At 43.7% G+C, this 24,048-nt stretch overlaps 1 protein-coding gene across 1 annotated transcript; it reads right to left on the bottom strand.

The window, feature by feature from the left end:
- Positions 1-1,738: 1,738 nt before the first annotated feature.
- RCN2 (reticulocalbin 2) lies at positions 1,739-23,081 on the bottom strand. The gene is made up of 7 exons (XM_035113268.2): positions 22,890-23,081; positions 18,819-18,924; positions 12,482-12,678; positions 7,636-7,749; positions 6,670-6,766; positions 5,732-5,874; positions 1,739-2,461 (listed from the first exon to the last, which is right to left on the bottom strand). Exons 1-7 carry the CDS (start codon positions 23,043-23,045, stop codon positions 2,309-2,311), a joined length of 966 nt encoding a protein of 321 aa, XP_034969159.1. The 5' UTR covers positions 23,046-23,081; the 3' UTR covers positions 1,739-2,308.
- Positions 23,082-24,048: the final 967 nt, after the last annotated feature.

Below are 24,048 nucleotides of genomic sequence, written 5' to 3'. Positions count from 1 at the left end.
TGCTAAATTTGCCTTTGGTGTTTTCTGAAGTTCCCAACAGTTGAGACAAGAAAAAAACAAGCTGATGCCTTCTTCTCTACTACGGGTCTTATTACCATCATAACCCTGAACAGACTGCCCCCTGCCCCAATTTCTAGCATTGGCTTTTGAGCCCTCCTCTCTTGCACTCCCTTCCCCTTCAGGCTGGCCAAAGATAGAAGCGATCAGCTCTAATTCTCACTGCAGAAGCAAAGCTCTTTTACAACACAAACCTATGCAGGTTTATTCCGCAGCCATTCCAGTTATTTAATGGACCTTACTTCCATGTCAGGGTGCTTGACATGGGGTTATTTGAGGGTTATTTGTGCAAATGTTACAGGTAGGTAGCCGTGTTGGTCTGGATCGAAGTAAAATAAAAAAATTCCTTCAGTAGCACCTTAAAGACCAACTAAGTTTTTATTTTGGTATGAGCTTTCGTGTGCATGCACACGAAAGCTCATACCAAAATAAAAACTTAGTTGGTCTTTAAGGTGCTACTGAAGGAATTTGTGCAAATGTGTTAAATATTTCTATCAACAGCTCTCTAAGTACTTGGATCTGTACTATATGTATTTTCCCTTCCCTTCCACTGTTGGGGACCACTGAGACCTTATCTGATGCCCCCAGTAACAACCATAATCTCCAGATTCCACTGGAAAAAGTTAAATTTCTAAAGTTTTTTATAACCTGAGATACAAGGCAAATTGAGGATGCCACTTCTCTCATTTTTTGGTAAGAAATTAGTGCAGACTTCTAGTGGGTGATAGGGTGCAGGTGGTTGGGTGAGAAAGAAAACACATCTATCTCCCTGCTTGGTCTGTGCTCTTGGGCAGAGATAAATGTATGGGTGAGAAAGACATGCGTGTCTGTGGTCTTTGGGTGCATAAGAGTACACTCTTTCCTGTACAGCAACAGAACCAATACCTCCACAATCAGGACCGGCAGGACAGGGCTTCCTTCCCAGGGTAAGCCTGATGTTGTTGTGGTAGCCATGTCCCCGCAGCAGCCAGCTTGTGTTATGCCATGTCCCCCACAGCAGCCACTATGTGAATGGTGCCCACCAGACTTCCACAGCACTTCCATGTTGATTCATGTTTTCTTTTTGAAGTTATTTATTTCATTTATTGTTTCTCACAGAGCAACCCAAAGCAATTTTAACAATAAAAACAATTTCAAATCCAGTACACATACAAACTGGGATAAAAACCGCCACTTAAAAGGCTTGATGGAAAAGGGAAGATCTTAGACAGGTGTTGGAAAGAGAGGTATTGCACCTGCCTGGTATTTAGCAGGTGGGGTTTTCTAAAATGCACATACATCTAGCATAAATCACTGGGAAATGCAATCCTGACTTGATACAAATATACTTTCAAGTTAAGCATTTAGGATCCCAACAAATGACATGGAGTACATAGCAGCAGTGAAGTGTGCTACTGTGGACATGGAACAGGCTCCTAAGGGATTCATCTGGTCCCTTCCCCACTTTCTTTTAGGCAGCTGGAGAAAACAAGGGTTTCAGAGGCATGTAGTTAATAGGACTTTAAAGAATTTTGATTTGCTGTTTCAAACTGATGTTGGCTTTTAAAGCTTGTATCTGTATCTTTCCCTGCATTATATTTATTTCATGTAAACCATGTTGTGTGCTTTTGGGAGAATAGTGGGTCTAATGTATTCATTTAGCCCTAGTTAAGGGAGTCATAGCAAGAATGACAAGAAATAATGAGGACATTTTGAGTTTTTAATCTTTAGTGTTTCAAGTTTGTTTCTTACTTAAATACAATACACTTTCTAAAGTGATTATCATTACAGTAAAAATAATTGCTATCTAGCTGCAAAAATAAGATTCTCAGATTATAAACACCATCTACAGAAGTTAATATACACAGAAACCTTACAAATATGTAAGGCTTTAGTCCTTCTGGATATTCATACAGAAAGATTCTTACAAAGATGAAACAAACACTGTAATAGTTTTTCCTCTTTCCCAAAATCTAATACAAACTAGTGGTATTCTCTATCCTATCACACAGTCACATCTTTGCATTTTTTCAAGTATGTTTCAAAAAGCAGTACTAAAACATGAAATGCTGGAGAAGGTTTCTGCTCCCTTTAAAAGCACAATAGGTTTGTAGTACCGAAATTATGGAGGCTAAAACATCTAAACCCAGGGATGCAAAAACTGCTGCAGACACCAGTATATTACTGCCACACGCAATTTGTGTTGCTGTCTTCAAAGCTAAACGCATTTTTTAAAAATCCGACTCTGGAACAAAGAATAGTCTCTTGGAAACTAGAGTTCTTCATGGTAAAAGCTTTCATCATGCAGCTGCCTGCCATAATCTGTGGCTTCACTGTTGAGAAACAGATCTGGATTCTCAAGAATCTCTGCCACTGCCAGCCTTCCGTTACCATCCAAGTCCATTTCTTCAATGAGGTGGACAGCCTAGAGAATAAAATTAGCAAGCATTAAAGTAGTTCACAAATTCATCTCTTCTCTGTCTGTCTTTCATATTTGAAAAAACTGTACAGTACCAGTAAAGGGTTTCATAGAAATAATATATCATCTGCTGTGTAAATATGATAAAAACATTTAACTGCAAATGCATGTGATGGAAAGGAGGCGTCCAAGAAGTTTCTGCATTCTTTTGGCTGTCCATATAACACTGGCTTGTTGCCAAGGGTAGGGGTTGGATTGCCAGATTAAAGTCTCACCCTCCAAAAGTCTTTCTATTCTGCTCAGATATTGCAGCGGGGAGTAAAGAAATCTATAGTGCCGAGCTGGGGAAGTTTTTTTTTGCTGGAGACCCGGATGCTTAGGTTCCCCCAATCTCTTCAGGCCATCTTAACAGGCGGATACGGCTGCCTACCCATCAATCACCTGTTGTCAGGTGAGGCGTTTTCTGTTGCCTATGTGGTTTGCCATCACTCAAGCTATGACACAAGGTTTTGCAGACACGGGGGCTGCAATTTGATGGTTGCCTGTGCAGTGGGCCAAGGATCAGATAAACCCACTTTCGGCACGAAACTACATCTTCACCTGCTTAATAATAATAATAATAATAATAATAATAATTTTATTATTTATACCCCACCCACCTGGCTGGGTTCCCCCAGCCACTCTAGGTGGCTCCCAACAGAATACAGTCAAACCTTGGTTGTCGAACATAATCTGTTCTGGAAGCCCATTCAGCTTCCGAAATGTTCGACAACTGAGGCACAGCTTCCAATTGGCTACAGGAGCTTCTTGCACTCAAGCGGAAGCCACGTTGGATGTTCAGCTTCCAAAAAACATTCAAAAACTGGAGCATTTACTTCCATGTTTTGGGCGTTCAGGAGCCAAAACGTTCCAAAACGGAGGTGTTTGGGATCCGTGGTTTGACTGTATTAAAAACATGATAAAACATCAAACATTAAAAACTTCCCTAAACAGGGCTGCCTTCAGGTGTCTTCTAAAAGTCAGATAGTTGTTCATTTCCTTGACATCTGATGGGAGTGCATTCCACAGGGCAGGTGCCACTACCAAGAAGGCCCTCTGCCTGGTTCCCTGTAACTTGGCTTCTCACAGTGAGGAAACCGCCAGAAGGCCCTCGGCACTGGACCTCAGTGTCCAGGCTGAACGATGGGGGTAGAGACGCACCTTCAGGTATACTGCTCCACACCAGATGGGCACAGGCTGTCCAAAATGGCCTTGCAGGCCAAATGGGGGAGGCCTTCCACACTACTGCTAGAGTAGGCTATTACAATGCTGAGTGACAATTAGGTGTGTTCAAGTGTAATGGATTCCAGGGAGGACTCAGAACTTGTGTGACTTTGTGATTGAAGTTTGGCTATCACTTCCGGCCGATCGCACAGCAATGGCGGATGCTGTTCTCCTCAGCTGAGGAGAACATGGTGCTCCCGAGACAAGGGGGGGGGACTGCTTCAGCGCATCGGGCCCCCAGAAGTAACCCCGAATCAAGCGTTTTGGGGACATGGATCCAGCAGACGCCAGAAGCGAGCTCCCCCCTCCCTCGGCTAGCCTATTTTCGGGCGGCGAGAGAGCAGGGGGTTTTGAGCTAATGCGGTGCAGAGGAGCATAGCTATCTTGGAGGCACGAAGCTGCAGGTAATTTGCCTATAGCTGGAAAATTGAATCTATTAATTACCAAGGATTGGGCTTAACACCTTGCTCCAGAGGCAGGGCAAAGGGGAGAAATTTATTTAATAATAACTTTATTAAAATCCCTGCAATTTTTTTTATTAAATTTGGACAGGAGAAAATCCCTCTGGAAGCTGAAGTCGGGTCCCGGGAGGAATCAGCAAGCCGCCATTATGACATCACAATAGAAAGGAATTTGTTTATCTCTTTGAGACAGAGAACTGTCAATTGTGAAGAGAGTGTAAAATATAAGGCTGTGTACATAAGAAGTTTGACAATTGTTCTTTTCATAAATGGACACAAGAATTTTAGGATATGAAGAAGAATTAAAAAATAAGACTATAACCAGTTTGGATATAAACTCGGTCTTTGATGTTTTTGGAAATACAATCTGTTCCACTTCCTGCTCTGTTCTGTTCCCATGAAACCAGAGATTAACAGGATGCCTGTAGCCACAACATCACCTGATGGCCTGGACTTTCAGAAGGAACTTTTGGAATTGCTTTTGGACTTGAGGGATGAATTGCGGCAAAATAATATATTGTTATGTGAAAGTAATATACACTTGTGTGAATGGCGTGAAAGGAACCAGAATTGTCTGGACAGAGAAAAAGGATTAACTCTAACAGAGAATGAAGTCAAGCAAGAGGAACAATCATCAGTCTTGGACAATGTAACTGAATTTAAAAAAGAGGAGGAAGATACATGGAACATTGTTTCCCCAGTGAGGGGGGGGGACAGAACATATGTTTGATCCAAGGAGTCCCCAAAGAAGAACCAGCATGGAGTAATGTCCTCCCATTGAGAGAGAGAGGACAGGATCCATACTGGGGTCAGGACCTAAAGGGAATAAAAACTGAGAAAGGGCTGGAAAATGGAATTATTGCTGGATAGTTTTGTACTACAGTATTTAAAGAATTGGGGAGGCATCAGGGGATGATTGAGGAAGAATGCTGGGTAGGCTGGGACAGGGTGGGAATGGGGTGAGGGGTAATAATGGATGTAACTTTCTTGATTGATTTAGATGGTCCGAAACTGGAATGACATATGGAACTCGCTGAAGAATCTGGGAGACCCTGAGTTCAGGGGAAGGGGGGCTAAATTTGTTTTAATGTGTTTAAATGTTAGTATGCTAGAAGAATTAATATTTAAATTTATGGAAAGTTCTTGGTAAAATTTTTAGGCTAAGGGGAGAAATAGAAGATAGAAGGAAGGGAAAATAATTTTTGATTTGGATAAACTGATTAATTATTGGTGGAGAATAGATGGTGATTCTAGAATAGAATATTTGAGTGTTAATGATTAAATGTGTTAGAATAATTTAAGACATAAGATGAAAACTGCTTAATTGGAATTTTAAAATGGACCCAGTGAGGAGGGGGGAATTGAGGAAGTCAACAATGTTAAGTAAACAATATAAGATCTGAGATGTTTTTCTTTTCTATGTTTTCTTTTTGTTTTGTTTTTTGTTTTTGAGGTTTTTTTTGTGATTTTGTATCTGGAAAATGAATAAAAATTATTTGAAAAAAAGAAGAAGTTTGGCTATCAAGTTCATAAAGTTCTTCAAAACTCTTACCTCTTCCTGAGCAATACCTTCATTATTAGGTACTACCCAGCTTAATAACTCTTTAGGGTTGAGTTTCCCATCCTTATCCTTGTCGTAATCATTTGCAAATCGATCCTTCTCTACGAGTATCCATTCCGGGTCTTCACTGGCAGCTAAACACAATTTTTTACATGGATTAAGTCTCCTTCTTTTGTATACCATCAGTTAAAATAAAGGAACTGGAAAAGCAACCATGCTTTCTGAAACAGTATCAGAAGAAACTTTAAAAATGCTGTCCCAGCAATTATTAACAAAATGAAAACTACAGTCAAACCTCGGTTTGCGACCGCCTCCGTTTACGACGAACTTAGGGCGTGACTGCCGCTGACCCGGAAATGTTTACATCTGGGTTCCGCGAGTGCGGATGCGCAGAAGCGATCTGCGCAGCGCGCACACAGAAGTGCTCTATTGGCGCTTCGCACACGCGCAGAAGAACGCCTCCATTTACGACGAACTTGGGGAGCGACCGGCTACCCGGAATGGATTGTGGTCGTAAACGGAGGTTTGACTATATGTTCTAAATGTTGGATCTGCCAAAAAGGCTACCATTTGGTATTGCTATATCAAAAAACCAGACAGCTTTTATTAACTCCCCACATTACTCCAAAGATTCAGGGCCAAAGAGCATTACTGCCATAGAAAAGGAGATGGACAGATTCCTATTTAAATGCTTACAAACTGAACAGCAATAGTCATAGAACTGCAGAAGCTAAATCTCCTTTCTCCTTCCCACATTTACAAGGCACACAAGGTCACTGCTATTCAGAAAACAACCAGTTGCCAAAGGGAAGATGAGTGGAAAGTGTATGGAGAAAACCTGTGTAAAATTAAGGGCCTTGACAGATGTACTTTGCAAATGCAATGCAAATAATTTATGACACTTCTAATTTCATTCCCTGCCCACTCACTTGGATCTCTTCTGTAGTCACCAAGGAACTCTTCAAGGCTCACAAATCCATCGCCATTCTTGTCATGTTCATCCAAAGCTTCCTGAATTACAAACTCCTAGTGGCGAGAGAAAAGGTTGGGTAACTTTGGTCAGTTAACTAAGAGTGTTTAACAGACAAAAGCGCCTGCAGAAATTCACAGGATTCTTAATTTAGATGAGGGGCACTAAGTTCCAAGTAAAATGAACGCACTGTGTAGCTGGTCAAATTCTCACCAACACAGTGAATGCTCATTCTGGTATTTGCATTTTCCTTAGGACGTGTTTCATCATCATCCAAATAAGTGAGCAAGTTGCACTAAGACAACAGTTTGAACTTGTGTACTCAGGTAAATAATTTTGTTAGTGAAGTCCAACCATTGTAGGCATAACTTGTCCTAAGGAAGTGTGGGAGCACGGGAGATAGAACTAAAAGGTGCACAAATGGTGTAGAAGATACTGAATAATTTCCCATGCTAAAATTTGTTGAGGGGAGGGGAAAGGAAGGGCCATTCAAGAACACACACTTTTTGACGTGAAGCAGCTGTAAGGGTTTATAATTTGACAGCATCAGAAATAAATATTGAAATGAGGGTTCTTTCATTTCTCCCATTCACTTCAATGTGGTAAACGCAGGATTGTTTGCCCTCAGCTGTTACATAGCATTGCACAGCACCAGCCTGTGTAGAGAGAGAAGTCTCACTGGCTTCAGTGGAAATCCCGCCTCCAGTGGCTGAGCACTGGGTTGCAGTCTTAAGAAACATCATAGCCACCACCGGTATGTAAAAGCCCAGTGATGGATTTTCAATGCTATGGAGAAGCTTGTTTTACACTCAGAAAAATTAGTATGTTGTACATCCCTATAGAGATGTACAAAAATGCTTCCCTGAGGATCTGAAGAATGAACAAACAGCATTCCCCGTGGTAGCCACTTTCTCTCAAAACTTGCCTTCATGTATTCTGCTTCCTCAGGGTGTTCAAATGCAATGAATTCATCCAGATTCAGACCAGAACTTCCATCCCTATTAGCCTTTTCAAACCTCTTCTTGTCCTTTAAATGGAGCTTAGAAAACAGTTTGGGGAATAACAGTTACATGAATGGAAGTCATATTGTATTCATTAGTTTCAAGCTTCATAAACCTAACCTGCTTTTCCTTTTCCTTTAAATACACATTACAAGATCAATCTTATATACACTGAGAAGAGTTAGAAGTTCATCATAATTTATATCTAGCTAAAAGAGGATTGATAAAGGCTCTAGTCAGAGTGTGATTAGTGATGTAAAATGAGCAAATGCAGAAACTACAAAATTATGTAAGAAAATGCCACATCTGTCATGGAAACCTATGAAGTGCAATGTGCCATATTAGTATACATAGTGCTTAATTTTTTTAAAGCTTCACACAGATGAGTAACTTTTCAAAAAAAACTGTTTCCCCAGAGTAAATATGTTAAGTCTGTTGCACCAAAAGATCCTGAAGCACTTTAAAGGCTAACAGATTTATTATGGCAAAAACTTTTATGGAACCCTTGTCATATTAGAACTCTCCATCTTGCCTGCCAGATGTTTCAATGGGCAGCCCAGCCGTGTTCCACACACCAGGCAGATAAGCCCCCAATGGGGTTTTCCAAAGGCAGGGTTGAGCCATCCCAGGATCTGCTGGATCACAAGCTGCTCTCACAGCCGATGCCAGACAACACCAGGCCTCAAGAGTGGGAATGCCCACTCTCACTTCCACTTGGGGCACCATAGGAGATGGCCGAACATTCCATCTCTCTGACTCTCACGGGGTAATTATTAGAGGCTGTGATAGGAGTAAGCAGCCTCCAAAAATCTTCCCAGGGAAGGGAATATGCAGCCTCATCCGCAGATGCCCAACAACCCAGCCCCAAATTCGGAAGGAAGGAGGGGCTGGGGGCACTGGATGGAAAGCCCCCGAGAGAGTCTGGCTCTCCTGGACACTATCCCTGCAAGTTCCATTACTTAAGATGAAAAATTGGATTTAAGTTTTGGACATCCTTCAGGCGAGGAGGGAGGAATTACTCTGCAATACAACCCAGCCACTGAAATGAAAAAACTGAACTGAAGAAGGATTACATCAGAGACAGTTGGTATGTGGGAACGGAACGTAAAAAAAGGGGGGGGACTTTTTATATCATTTTACTTAAACCCCCCCCCCCCGAAGAACCGTTTACAAGATTGGAAAGTTTGGAATTCATTGATATAATATGGTTTTTAAAAGTATAACTGTGTGGAAATGAATATATATATATAATTAAAGCTTTTAATTGATTTGCTTGCAAAATGATAAAAGACTTTAATCTGTTGACATCAAATAGAAGCAGATCTTATTACCGCTGGAACCTTGCAAAAATCTTGGATGGTCTCCTTGAAAGGTTGTGGGATGTGATGCAGTTTTAATTGGGAAATCCGCCATGTTCAAGAAAGTCCGGGTTACAGATACAGTGGTACCTCTACTTACGAATAACTCTACTTACGAATGGAGCTCTGTCCGCCATCTTGGATGCGGTTCAGATAGGATTTTTTCTACTTACGAATTTTTAGATAGGGTTGCTTCTACTTACGAATTTTTTCTCCCAATGCATTCCTATGGGATTCGACTTACACATTTTTTTGACTAACGAATGTGCGTTCGGAACGCATTAAATTCGTAAGTAGAGGTACCACTGTAAATAGTCACAGGGGGAGGTGGGCCTTAAATATCTCATTACATTTTCCATAATATCCTAACTATAGGATATACATTTTCCATAATATCCTAACTAGACTAAAGGATGTCGAGAGACAAAATATTATGGCAGCTGTAAACAAAATTTGCTCCCCCATATTCTATGATTTAAGTATCTTAGATAGCAGAGCCAATTACGTCACTAAGTTAATAAGCCCAGCCCAACGTAGGGCTTTTATGCTGGCCCGTTTGAATGTTTTTCCCTCGGCATTTGTCAGGGGAAGATACCAAAACATTCCTAGAAACAAGAGATTCTGCAGATATTCTATGAATGTCCCGGACACTGTAGAGCATATTCTCTTTCATTGCCCATTGTACAATACGCTCCGTCAACGCGTGCTCTCCCCTCTTTTGGGTGGTCTGGAACCCCAGCAAGGTGAAAGTGTGGGATTCTGCCTATCTGACGTTGACCAAAGGGTAACGGCGGGGGTGGCCGAGTTTTTGGTAGCAGTCCTCCAAGGAGCAGGTTAACAAGGAAAACCACTGATTCTGTATGTATATATATATATGTATGTATGTAGCCAACTGCTGCCTTTTTATATATATTTCTAGGCTTTTATATGTTGTTTTCTCTTTTCTGGTTTTATTTGCATAATGCCTAATAAAGGTTTGATAAGTAAGTAATATCTCATTAGATTTGGACTTCCAGCTTTGTTGTGGCAAATCTCCCCTGGAAAGACTGTTTGAAGTAACCGGTTTTGAGAAATTACTGAATAGACCTTTGGATTTGATTTATTGGAACTTTGTGAAGATGGCGGCTGACAGCAGCGAAAAGATTTTTGGATTGATTCGGCTGAAATACCAATGTGAGAAGATATTGTGAACTTATGAAAAGGAATCATAGGCATAAAAGCCACACAGAAATATACAGTTTTGGTTTAACTTGCTTGTGGGAACGACTCAAGAGGCTGTGAAAGAATGAAGGATAACATCAGAACTATTGGAAATGATTATAATTATATGATTATGAAATGCAGTAAATTAAGAGATGATCAGACCCTCCGAACTTGAAGCATGAGAAGTAAAAAAATATATAATTTGGTAGAATATTTGAATTAATTGATATGTATTTGTATAATTTGGAATATTTAATGTGATATGATTGGATGGCTAAAGTGGAAAATTCAATAATTTTTTTATATATATAAAAAGGTGCCTGCCCACTCTCAGCTGCCACCCACAATAAGTGGGTCAGGCTGTGGATGCACACTGAGGAGAGCCTCAGGTGATAAAGGTAGGATCCAGGTAGTCTACATTATAAGATGTGTTAAAACCAGACATGCTGTGAATGTATTTAGGCAACAGTTTGGAAGATAGAAAAGGAAAAATAACCTTCTATCAGGAGAGCAGCAATCCAAATTTCAGATGATGATTACTTTTTTGAAAGCTAGGAATAAAGACATTTTTGCCACCGCTTGCAGTACTGTACATATTAACGACTTATCTAGATGGCTGCAAAAGTAGCCAGTTTTCATGTCAAATTAGGATTTGAAAAAGCATGCTAGGAATTAATTGAAGTGAGCAGCTGAGAATGAAGCAAGTCAGAAAACTCTTGTGTTGGCCGACATCAGCTGTACTTTCCTGGATCCCAAGATTATTTCAAAAAGAAGTTCAAATATCAACTATATGTATTCCTGCATAATACATTAAAAATTTAAGGGCATAGTTGCTAAGCTTCAGAAAGAAATAATCCCCAACAATGGGTGACTTACTCTTGAAAAAAGTAAAGTATTTAAAAACACAAGTTGCTGCTATCCTTTATGAATTGCTACAAATGCAACTTGTTTATGGGACTGTATGACTCAAAGAACAGACTGCATACGCCACCTCTTGGTGAACTGAAGTTTTAATAATAATAATAATAATAATAATTTATTATTTATACCCCGCCCATCTGGACGGGTTCCCCCAGCCACTCTGGGCGGCTTCCCAAAAAAAACAGAAATTCTAAAATACAGAAATCCATCAAACATTAAAAGCTTCCCTAAACAGGGCTGCCTTGAGATGCCTTCTAAAGGTCTGGTAATTGTTCTCTTTGACCTCTAGTGGGAGGGCATTCCACAGGGTGGGTGCCACTACCCTGGTTGATTTAAAATACTGTAAGGAGATACCATGTCAATTTGATCACATATCTAAATATTCCACCTTAGCCACATTTTTAAGGTAAGTTGTGATGCCTGACCCTTTGGCCATATATCAGCTGTAAACTGGGTTTGCAACTGACTGAAGAACTGTAAACTTGATTATATCTGCATACATTTGTTAAAGAACAACAACAATCCTAAAGAAAATATGCTTTTCGATGATGCATACATTTCAGAATAGATAAAAAGGTAAAGGGACCCCTGACCATCAGGTCCAGTTGTGACAGACTCCTGGGGTTGCGGCGCTCATCTCGCGTTATTGGCTGAGGGAGCCGGCGTACAGCTTCCAGGCCATGTGGCCAGCATGACTAAGCCGCTTCTGGTGAACCAGAGCAGCACACGGAAACACCATTTACCTTTCCGCTGTACTGGTACCTATTTATCTACTTGCACTTTGACATGCTTTCGAACTACTAGGTTGGCAGGAGCAGGGACCCAACAATGGGAGCTCACCCTGTTTTGGATTTGAACCGCCGACCTTCTGGTCAGCAAGCCCTAGGCTCTGTGGTTTAACCCACAAGGTACTTTTACACAAAGGACAAAATATTTCTTCTAAGATGGCACTTGCCATCTGCATGTTTCTATTTCAAATAAATGGAAATAAATGTGTTAAATGCTGCCTGAATCAAAAGGTCTCTTGATTAACCAATGACCATCTTTTTAAAATTAACTAAACTACCTGAATGTTTCCATGCAAGTTATAATAAGTTTTTTCCTCGTGTCAAGCCGACTGGCAAGGAAGGGGGAATTAGTGCAATGGTTAGAAAATTTAGAGAGGATCTCTCATACTCTGAACTTGTGGCATTCTCATCCACAGGGCTGGCCTTGACCAAGGCAGGCAACAGAAAGCAAAGAAAATATGTTTCAGGCTGGAGCCACAGGAGAGTACATGGCATCTCACCTGCCGGAAAGATTCTTCTTCGGCATCTTCCAAAGTCGTATCATCATCAAAGTCTATTACACGATCATACATCTGAATATTGTATTCTTCCCAGGATACGTATCCATCTCCGTCTTTGTCATATTCACCAAACTGTTGCTTCGCTTCTTCTACAACATAATGCTTAAAAGATTGCTGGATCCATGAACTTAGCTCACCTGTGGAGATTCCCCATAACATAAGGAGGTAAACGGATTCCTCCCCTCCCTGCCATAAATATTAAGAGGAAGCCAGCATTTTCTAGACTGCTTTAAGCACACATGCAACCCTCATGCCACCTCCATAACAAATGGTGCCCCACCTGCACTAAACATTTAAAATACTATTATAGCATGTTTCATTTTAATTTCATAAGATTTATACACCAAAAATTTGGAAAACTAATAAAAACTATTGGGCAAAATAAAATTTATACACTGCTTGATTGTAGGGGAAACCCTCAAAGCAGTTTTAAAAAGGTAAAACAGAAATCAAGAAAAAACCACAACCATACTTTAAAATGTACAAACAGATTCAAATTGCCTCAACTTTCTAACGATTTTGGTAAAGGTAAAGGTACCCCTGACCGTTAGGTCCAGTCGCAGACGACTCTGGGGTTGCGGCACTCATCTCACTTTACTGGTCTTGGGAGCCGGCGTACAGCTTCCAGGTCATGTGGCCAGCATGACTTAAGCCACTTCTGGCGAACCGGAGCAGCACACGGAAATGCCGTTTACCTTCCTGCTGGAGCGGTACCTATTTATCTACTTGCACTTGACATGCTTTCAAACTGCTAGGTGGGCAGGATCAGGGACCGAGCAACGGGAGCTCACCCCGTCGCGGGGATTCAAACTGCCAACCTTCTGATCAGCAAGCCCTAGGCTCAGTGGTTTAGACCACAGCGCCATCCGCGTCCCTCAAGCATTTTGGTAGGCTTGTCTAAACAAGAATGGTTATAGCAGGTGCCGAAGAGAGTATGGGAAAGGCACCTGCTTGCTCTCAATAGGCAGGGAATCAACTGCTATGGCCTCCCTGAAGAAATCCTGGGGAGTTGCGGTTTGTCAAGTGTGCTGACAGTTGTTAGGGTGCCCCTATTCCCCTCACAAAGCTACAATTCCCAGTGTGGCTCTACAATCAATTCCTCATCCGAGATGTGAACTGTGGTTCTGTGACGGGAATAGGGGCACCCTTACAACTCTCAATACCCTTAACAAACCTTGTTTGAAGTGATAACAGTGCTCTAAATATATAGTGCAGATGAGCCCTTGGACTGAAAAAAGATATCGCACGCACAGAGTTTGCTGATTAAATGTTGTAAGACTATTTCACCCCATATATATCAATCAAATCTTTATTACAGTCATAGAGCAGCATACGTAGGGTGGGGAACAATTATTTAAAATCTGTAAAACGTTTTGGAAAACTAAAATTATTAAAACAGAAGGTATATATAAAATACCGTAAGAGGCTGAAAGAATCTAAAAGAAGGGTTGGGAGCATTAAATGGATGCGGAAGAGCATAAATGGTTAGTATAGAATAGGCTATGGCTATCAATTTACAGAGCACTCTGATGTGAGTGTTCATTAAATCTAGTTTGTGGCACAACAAATTTTGAGCACTGCTATACAGAACCTGGAACCTGGAAACATTGTATGTTGTAGCAGGGTTGGTATCTGAAAGCAGCAGGGAGGTATAGAATTGCCCTGTGCGTCCTGAGTACTTATGGAGTAGTGGGGAGAGGAGGCTAATAGTCTCTATAATGGAGAAGCACATGCTCTATTGTTTCTAATTGTCCAGAATCACAGGGGCCCTGTCTCTCCAAGTAAGCAATCCTCCTATATCGACCTTCAATGACAGCTGGGGGGCGGGGGCGGGCGTGACATCATGCCAGGGTAAAAGTCCTCCGATGCTTAGGGACTTTAGTTAGAGGGGGGGCAGAGTACCTGATGGATTCATTGGCAATAAAAGTTGGAGTCCTGGCTAGATCCAATTGGCGCTCTGTGTCTGCTACATGTTGTTTAATGAGTGCTTTGGCCTGATCACATCCCATGCTGAGTAGAAGACCTGGAGAGAAGCCCAGGGATGAGATTTTAGTTGCCACTGCGTGTTTCCATGTGGATTAAAAATCATCATTCATAGTTAGCAGGGCAAGGCCAAGGGGAAATAAAGATAGTCTGAGCCAATAGTTGAGTATGGTCACCCACACTCTAGCCTCCACTTTTGTGAAGCCTGTCTCTAGTCTGAGATTGGCATTAGAGACACATTTTGGGACTTGAAGGGCTGATCTTAGAAATTTGGATTGTACAAATTCTAGTGGTGCAAAATTGGAGAAGAGGCCCAGCTGGGCACCATAGAGAAGTTGTGCTATTGGCTTGGCTTCAAATACTTTGAGTGCTGCTGGTATATAGTGGCCACCTCATTTAAAAAAAAATTAAGAATTGCAGATGAGTTCCTCTGAGCGATTTCAGCAACACAATCCCCCTGGACTTTCCTACTGCCAGCAGAATGAAAAACTACCCCCAGGTATTTGAAACAGGAGGCCTGCTCAATCTTGTGGCCATCTATGCTCCAAGAGCGGCTCATTGGTCTTTTGGCAAATGCCATTATTTTAGTTTTCTGATAGTTAAGTTCTAGCTGGTCCTCCTTGCAATACTGTGTTAGTGCTCTCAGTGCTCTTTTGAGGCCAATAGGTGTTCTTGAAAGCATTGCTGGATTGTCTGTATAGAGAAGAACAGGCAGCAAGTTTTGGGGAGTGAAAATTTGAGCTTTGGCCACCATAAAGTTGATGTAGAAATTAAACAAGAGTGGGGCCAGTATGCAGCCTTGCTTGACCCCTTGCTCAGTTTCAACGGCATTGGTGAGACGGCCCCAGGGGTTACATCTTACTTTTTGAGGTACCTTCATGCAACATACAAATTAAATGGAGTAGACATGGATCTATTGAGATGGCCTCATTTTTTTCCAGTTTAGCTCTGGGTATGGAATCAAATGCTGCTTTGAAATCTATAGAAGCAGCATAGAGGGAGATTGTGTTGCAGGAGGAGTACTTCTCAATGAGATGATGGAGTACCAGGCACTGGTCAATCAAGTGGGTTGGCCTTCCCTAAAGCCAGCTTGCTCCTCTGCAAGTATATTTTCTTGTTCCAATCAGTCGTGGAATTTCCATTGTAGGTGTCTTGCGTATAAAGTTTGCTAATTACGTTAAGACAACTAATTGGTCTGTAGTTTGCAGGATCATCCTTTCCCCCTTTTTATATACAGGGGCAATGATTGCAAGCCCCTAGTCCTTGGGGGCTCGGCTATGGGTGTCAATGCAGGTGAAGAGTGAGGCCAGAACAGGGGCCCAGAAGTCCATATTGTTTTTAATGGCCTCTGGATGAATTAGGTCTTCCCCTGGGGCCTTCCCCAGTCTTAGCTGAGCTACCAGGTTCTTAATCTCTTGTCACCGTCACTGGTGCCCACATAGGCAGATTCTCTATTGTTTGACTAGAGCCTCCACTTTTAGCAGAGGTGTCCAAGTAGAGTTCCTGAAAGTGAGCCTCCCAGGTCCCTGGGGGGATGTGACAGCCCACCATGTTTGGGCCACTGCTTTGTGGGCTGGATGTAATATGCCAAAATGTGGCTGAATCACTGGATTTGGCTGCCTGGATAAGTCGTGTCCAAGTGTTCTTCATGGCAACCCTTTTCTTTCGTACCAGCAGATGCTTGTAGTATCTCTTCTGCTGGAGGAGGACCATTGCAGCTGTTGGTTTGGTCTTGGATACATAAGCCTTGTAAGTGGCAGCAAGAACTTTTTTGGCATTACCACAGTCCTTGTCAAAGCATGGCTTGGAGTGGTGCTGTTGCTGTCTCAAGGGTGCGCTATTATTCCAGGCTAGGTGCTGGTGGAGCTCTTGCATAAGGGTGTTACAGTTCTCCAAGAGTGCATCAGGAGACCAAAGGCACTGTAGGCAATCTGAGGCCAGTAGTTCAGTTACCATTTGGTTTAGATGAGGGGTCCACTTGGGTCGACAGTAAGTTCTTCCTGCTGGCATTAGGAAGGGTTGGTAGCAGTCCTCAGTATGTATCACTTGGGTGAAGGCTGTTAGCTGAAGGAGAATTGGGAAGCTAGACTGGTGAGTGGGAGCGGTCGCCGAGACCACATAACACCTAAGAGACCTACATGGGCTCCCAGTACGTTTCCGAGCACAATTCAAAGTGTTGGTGCTGACCTTTAAAGCCCTAAACGGCCTCGGTCCTGTATACCTGAAGGAGCATCTACACCCCAATTGTTCAGCCCAGACACTGAGATCCAGCCTCTCTTTTAAATCAGAACCAGTGAGGGCAGTGAATGTCCTGTGTGAGTGCCTGGAGGCGGTTGGAGGATGGATGGCGGTTAACAGATTGAGGTTGAATCCTGACAAGACTGAAGTACTGTTTCTGGGGGACAGCGGGAGGGTGGGTTTGGGGGACTCCCTGGTCCTGAATGGGATAAGTGTGCCCCTGAAGGACCAGGTGCGCAGCCTGGGAGTCATTTTGGACTCGCAGCTGTCCATGGAGGCACAGGTTAATTCTGTGTCCAGGGTGGCTGTCTACCAGCTCCATCTGGTATGCAGGCTGAGACACTACCTGCCCGCTGACTGTCTCACCAGAGTAGTGCATGCTCTGGTTATCTCCCGCTTGGACTACTGCAATGCGCTCTACGTGGGGCTACCTTTGAAGGTGACTCAGAAACTGCAATTAGTCCAGAATGCAGCAGCCAGACTGGTGACTGGGAGCGGCCGCCGGGACCACATAACACCGGTCCTGAGAGATCTACATTGGCTCCCAGTACGTTTCCGAGCACAATTCAAAGTGTTGGTGCTGACCTTTAAAGCCCTAAACAGCCTCGGTCCTGTATACCTGAAGGAGCGTCTCCACCCCCATTGTTCAGCCCAGACACTGAGATCCAGCGCCGAGGGCCTTCTGATGGTTCCCTCACTGCGAGAAGCAAAGCTGCAGGGAACCAGGCCGAGGGCCTTCTCGGTAGTGGCACCCGCCCTGCGAAACGCTCTCCCATCGGTCAAGGAGATAAACAACTACCTGACATTTAGAAAACACCTAAAGGCAGCCCTGTTTAGGGAAGTTTTAAATCTGTGATATTTTAATGTATTTTGGTATTTGTTGGAAGCCGCCCAGAGTGGCGGGGGAAACCCAGCCAGATAGGCGGGGTATAGATAATAAATAATAATAATATGAAGCTGATCCTGGAGGTCAGTGTCTCTCTTCTCGCTTGGCAGGGGGTTGGACTGGATGGCCCTTGTGGTCTCTTCCAACTCTATGATTCTCTGCTTGTGTGCATTTAGAAATGGCTTGTCGTCTGCGTGGGCTTTTGCTTAGTTCAAAAGAATGCCTCTGTATAAGTTCGTCGGTTAGCCCCAATTTATTTCTCAAATTGGCCTTGTTTATGTCCTCTGCCAAGGCCAATTCTAGGGCCAAATTTATTGAGGGACTTATGTTCCTAGGTTCCTGCATGTCCCCTTTAAGATTTATTGACCAGTCCAACGTAGGAAGTATAAGGGATACTTCATCTTGTATCAGCTTGCTCAACTCTTTTTTACACTCCTGAAGGAAAAACTGTGATTTTACTTTGTCTTCTCTGAGGTTCATGAGAGCTACTTGTAAAGTTTGGTGTAATTCCCAGGACTTTACATGCCTTCCTTGTGTACACCATATTGGTCAACCACTCAGGGAGAGAATGGAGCAAAGCCTTAAGTCTTAATCTTGTGCAGCGTCCCACAAAGAGTTACATCCAATGAAATGGAGGGGAGTTAATTCTTTCGTTTCTTTTCTTCCTCACCTTATTGGTAAAACACTGACTCACCCAGTGTTTCTCTCATTCCAGCACTTCTCATATCCCAGCAGTTTTCTCAATGGTTTCTCAACTGGATTTTCTCATCTGGTGAGTTGCAGTTAGTGTGAGTGTGTTAGACTCAGAGGTCAGGGCCATCTTGAAACCTCCACCCCATATATATTATTTGGACCAACTCAAACTTATGTAGTGCATTCATACAGAGGCACCTGTATTGGACTGGTCACCTGCCAGCTTGTCCTCTCCCTTCTCTTCCTTCAGCCATTTGCTGAACAGTTGTTGGAAGTTCAGGAAATATTCTAACTGGCCAGAGTGAAGTGGTCTACCTGCCAGTTGCACTCAGACTGCAGGCCCACAAAGAAGCCCAAATTATGTGGTTTGGTAATGATTCATATCTTCTGCAAGCTAACGTAAAGATCTTTATATATAGTACAATGTCAATATTTTCTCATGAATTATTGGTAAATACTCTTTTCATAACATCATACCTTCTGTGAGAAAGCCATCAGCATCCACATCAATTTTTTTAATAATACCCTTCAGTCTTTTCTGCTGCTCATCTGGACTCAGTCTGGCAAACTCTTCCACTTCTTCCTTTGGAGGGAACAAGAAATCATTAAAATTAGCACATAATCTGGGTGGGTTTATCACTTTTGGCGTGCTGTCAAACAGGTATTTTCAGCAGACAAAACATCTTAGATTTTTGGATCCTCTACTCCAGGCATGTCAAACATGCGGCCCTCCAGATGTTTTGGCCTACAACTCCCATGATCCCTAGCTAGCAGGACCAGTGGTTAGGGAAGATGGGAATTGTAGTCCAAAACATCTGCAGGGCCGCATGTTTGACATGCCTGCTCTACTCCTACCATCAAATGACCAGCTACTGTTGCCTGACTGCTAAGGCTTCAACCCTGTGCTTGGGAGTAAGAAGGACTCTCAGCCACGGGCATAGCCATGATGTTTGTTAGGAAGGACAGGACTTTTGTGGGGGGGGGCAGAACCACCATGATTGGTCAGCTAAGTATTTCTATTGTTTTACTTGATGGGGAGCTTGGCTACTCCCGTGCTCTCAGTGAGACTTTGGAGTTGGAGGGGGCCCAAGGGTCATCTAATCCAACCCCCTGCAATGCAGGAATCTCAGCTGAAGCATCCATGACAGCTGGCCATTCAACCTCTGCTTACAAACCTCCAAGGAAGGAGAGTCCACCACCTCTCGTGGGAGTCTGTTCTCAGTAAACATGAGTAAAGCTATGGTATAAATCACTTTATTCCAGCTGGTTCATCTAAAATTTTAGCTGCTGTAAGACTCAGAATCCAGCCTAATAATTGCACAGGGAGGAGATGAGAGATTCTACCAAGTAGGCAACAAACTGGTTAGAAATAGTTTAAATAACTGTTTCACCATCTGAAATCTTACCAGTTACAGTTACACAAACATGCCCTCTTTTATCATCATCATCTGAAGGTCCTATTTTGAGGAGCCAGATAAGGGGCAGTCCAAAAGTCTTTGGCACCTAGTGCTCTCCAGCAATGGCAACTGCCACCTGGGCACTACCAATCTCTTTTGGGCTTAAGGATCTAGCAGACACTAAGGCTTGGAACAAGAGCATCACCAAAAGAGCATGTACAGTATGGAAAGGAAAGAGGATATTTCAAGGATATTCCAAATTAATAGGCAATTGTCAATGCCTTGATCCTGCACATCACACACCAGAAATCCTTCTTTGCATAAAACCATACACTGAAACAGTGCAGTGTGGGGAAAGCAGTATTTTGATTGCCCTGCCATCCTGATTTTGAATGGCAACCGAGGTAACTGATATGCATTTGTGAACTTGAATGAGGAGTTTGTGTGTCCCGGGGGGAGGAGTTGCTCCACAAGGGTGGGGAATCTGTGAACCTCCAGATATTGCAGGACTCCCATTCCCATCAGCCCCCGCCAGCATGGGTAATGGGCAGAGATGATGATGATGATGATGATGATAATTTATTATTTATACCCCGCCCATCTGGCCGGGTCTCCCCCCCCCCGCCACTCTAGGTGCTTCCAACACACATTAAAATACATTAAAATTGTTGTTGTTTAGTTGTTTAGTTGTGTCCGACTCTTCGTGAGCCCAAGGACCATAGCACGCCAGGCACTCCTGTCTTCCACTGCCTCCTGCAGTTTGGTAAAACTCATGTTCGTAGCTTCGAGAACAATGTCCAACCATCTCGTCCTCTGTCGTCCCCTTCTCCTAGTGTCCTCAATCTTTCCCAACATCAGGGTCTTTTCCAGGGAGTCTTCTCTTCTCATGAGGTGGCCAAAGTATTGGAGCCTCAGCTTCAGGATCTGTCCTTCCAGTAAGCACTCAGGGCTGATTTCCTTAAGAATGGATAGGTTTGATCTTATTGCAGTCCATGGGACTCTCAAGAGTCTCCTCCAGCACCATAATTCAAAAGCATCAATTCTTTGGCGATCAGCCTTCTTTATGGTCCAGCTCTCACTTCCATACATCACTACTGGGAAAACCATAGCTTTAACTATACAGACCTTTTTAAGATGCTGTCTAGGTTTGTCATTGCTTTTCTCTCAAGAAGCAGGCGTCTTTTAATTTCATGACTGCTGTCACCATCTGCAGTGATCAAGGAGCCCAGGAAAGTAAAATCTCTCACTGCCTCCATTTCTTCCCCTTCTATTTGCCAGGAGGTGATGGGACCAGTGGCCATGATCTTGGTTTTTTTGATGTTGAGCTTCAGACCACATTTTGCGCTCTCCTCTTTCACCCTCATTAAAATGTTCTTTAATTCCTCCTCACTTTCTGCCATCAAGGTTGTGTCATCTGCATATCTGAGGTTGCTTTTATTAGCCAGGATGGGCAAGGATCAAGGAGACAGGTGGTTTGTTTCACTCATCCTAGCAGCCTGTCCACATCCTTGGAGGTAACAGAGATGTAATCTAGCAACATCTGGAGTGTGATAGGTGCCTCACTTGTGGCTTACAGGATATTTGGTGGAAACTTACATTTATTTGTGCAGTGATCTTTATGCAGAGGCAGATCCACCCCAAGGCAAGATGCAGGAGCAACCTCAGGTAGGCAAATCTGGTGGGGAAATCTGATCCCAAAGTACACAACCCAAGAGAAAGTTTTCTGGAACAAGCTCCATTGTCACGAATAGGAACTGTGCAAGAGCACAATGTTCACCTTCCTTATAAGGTTGATGCAAACATAAGTCAAGAAGAGCACTTTGAACACTTTAGACGTGCTATATAGTATTATCATAATTCACATTATTGACTTCTTATTAATTAATCTAGAAAGACTGGTTTATAACTAGCATTCATTTAAGCAGTTCTAAACATCCATTTCTTCACACAGAAAACACATTGCATCCTGTTGCTGAGATCCAAAAGCAACTTGAAGCCCCAGCCAGTACCTGGGTTGTTTCTTTTTCCACAGCATATACAACTATGTCCCAATTCTTTGTGTTACCTATCCCAAAGGGAGGGGGGGTCACTGTCCTCATTTTTGCCTTTTGTGAGTGCCTTGTTCTGAATTTTTGGGGGTGGGAGGGTTGGTGCATCATCTTTGTATGTGGGGTCACATTCCCACTCACCTACCGTAGAAAGCCCACTGAATTCAGAGGGACTTTTGTGACATTGTGCAGGAATGCACAATTCTGTAGTGCACACGGATGCTAGTGCACCTGATAATAATAATAATAATTTATTATTTATACCCCGCCCATTTGGCTGGGTTTCCCCAGCCACTCTGGGTAGCTTCCAACCGAATATTAGAAACAGTACAGCATTCTGGATTAATTGCAGTTTCCGGGTCACCTTCAAAGGTAGCCCCACGTAGAGCGCATTGCAGTAGTCCAAGCAGGAGATAACCAGAGCATGCACCACTCTGGCGAGACAGTATGAGAAAGCAAGGCTCTCGGGTCCACAAACCCTTCCCGCCACCGTCAATAGTCTTTATGCCACAGGCCTGGGTGTTTTCTTTGGGTGTAGAGGGGAGGTGGCTTGCCACAAAAATTTAACACAACGGGACCTCTAGATGATGCAAACGCATGCTGACGAAAACTAAGAATGCACTCCTTTGTTTGCCTACTTCGCTCAGTCCAAAACGTAAGACCACGCATGGCAATCTATTTCTTAGTAAGTGGCAGCGCATTCGGCAGGCCTTGCTCCCATCGCAACTGAAGTGATGCTCTGATGAATTGTGGCTGCGCGCTTGCTTGGCTGATTCTCCGCGGGCGCCCGAGAGGAGGCGAGGTTTCTCTAGAAATGCTTATACTGTGCTGTATGGCCCTTTCGATTTCTGCTGCTGCGAACCAGGAGCGAGAGAGAGAGAGCAGCTTCCCCTGCCTGGGCTGCTAGATGGCAGAGGTGGCGGAATGGCCGGTCCCGGAGCCAGCGCGCCTCCCCTCCCTCCCTCCTCCTCCTCCTCCTCCTCGCCCTCTCTGCGGCGGCGAGGGAGGCCCCTGCCTGCCTGAGACCGGACCCCAGCCTGGCCTGGCCGGCCTGCCCTCCTCCCTCCCTCCCTCCCTGCGGCCTCCCCTCGGCGGCGACCCACCTGGCCTCCCAGCAGCGCCTCGCGGTCGTAGTCCGGGCGGTGCTCGCCGCCGCTGCCGTAGTGCTGCTGCCTCTCGGCCGCGACGCCCAGGACCAAGCCCAGCAGCAGTAGCAGCAGCAGCAGCCGGGCCAGCGGAGCCAGCCGAGGCGCCCGCATGACTCTCTCTCTCTCTCTCTCTCTCTCTCCCGGCTGCCGAGCGAGGGGCTCCTCCTTCCGCGCCGCGCGCTCCAGCCTCCGGGCTCCTCCCTCCCTCGCCCCGCTCCCCGCCGGGAGGGAAGGGCCTGGAAGCCGCTCACGGGAACGAAGGCGCGCCTAAACCGTCGCAAAGCAAGGGCGCCGTTTAAACGCGGCAAATAAACGTCTCGTGAGAAACGGTGAAACAGCGCATACCCCACGTTCCCTTTCAGATACATACATAGGTTTTTCGGTATACGGTAGACCCTCCTTTGGAACTAATTCCTAATTGGAATAGGGGAACGAATTGCCTGCATTGCACGGGAACGCTAAAAAGCAAAACTACAAAATCCTAGGGTTTTTTTAATCCATTTTGAAATGTTCCCCACATCATCTGGCACCCAGCTGTATCCCAATGGATAGACCAGTGATGGGCAACCTTTTGAGCTTGGTGTGTCAAAATTCGCCAAAAAACCGAGGATAACTCAGGTGGTGTGTCACTTTGAGAAAAAAACCATAATTTCGCAATATTTATAATATAAATAACAAAAATGTATAATTATAATATATAACTGTATTTGATATACCAAAAACTAATTATTTAACCAAACCAAACCAAAAAACCCTTATTTATCACAAAGTGCCCAGAGTTGTTGAGCTTTTTGCAGGGAGCTGCTGTTTTGGAGGTTTTTTGGGGGGTGCAAAAGTTGATTTGCTTTTGGGGGGGATGCCGCAAAGCTGCTGCGCTTTTGGGGGGGGGAGAGAACAGAAATAAATGACGAATAATACCTTCACTGGAACTAACACGCAGCACAGACATAGTCTGCCAAAGCGCCAAAAAACCCAGCACAGAACGGGTTAAAAAACTCTGGCTACCAGCAGCAGCAACAACAAAAGGATCCAGGTATTAACAGCGGAGACAAGCTGTAGCATGAGGAGGAGCGGGAGAACAAATGGGGGGAAAACAACAACAACAACAACAACA

The sequence above is a fragment of the Zootoca vivipara genome, chromosome 9, assembly GCF_963506605.1.
Source record: "Zootoca vivipara chromosome 9, rZooViv1.1, whole genome shotgun sequence".
In the NCBI taxonomy this organism is placed as follows: Eukaryota; Metazoa; Chordata; class Lepidosauria; order Squamata; family Lacertidae; genus Zootoca; species Zootoca vivipara.
This window is presented reverse-complemented; position numbering and strand designations above follow the sequence as displayed.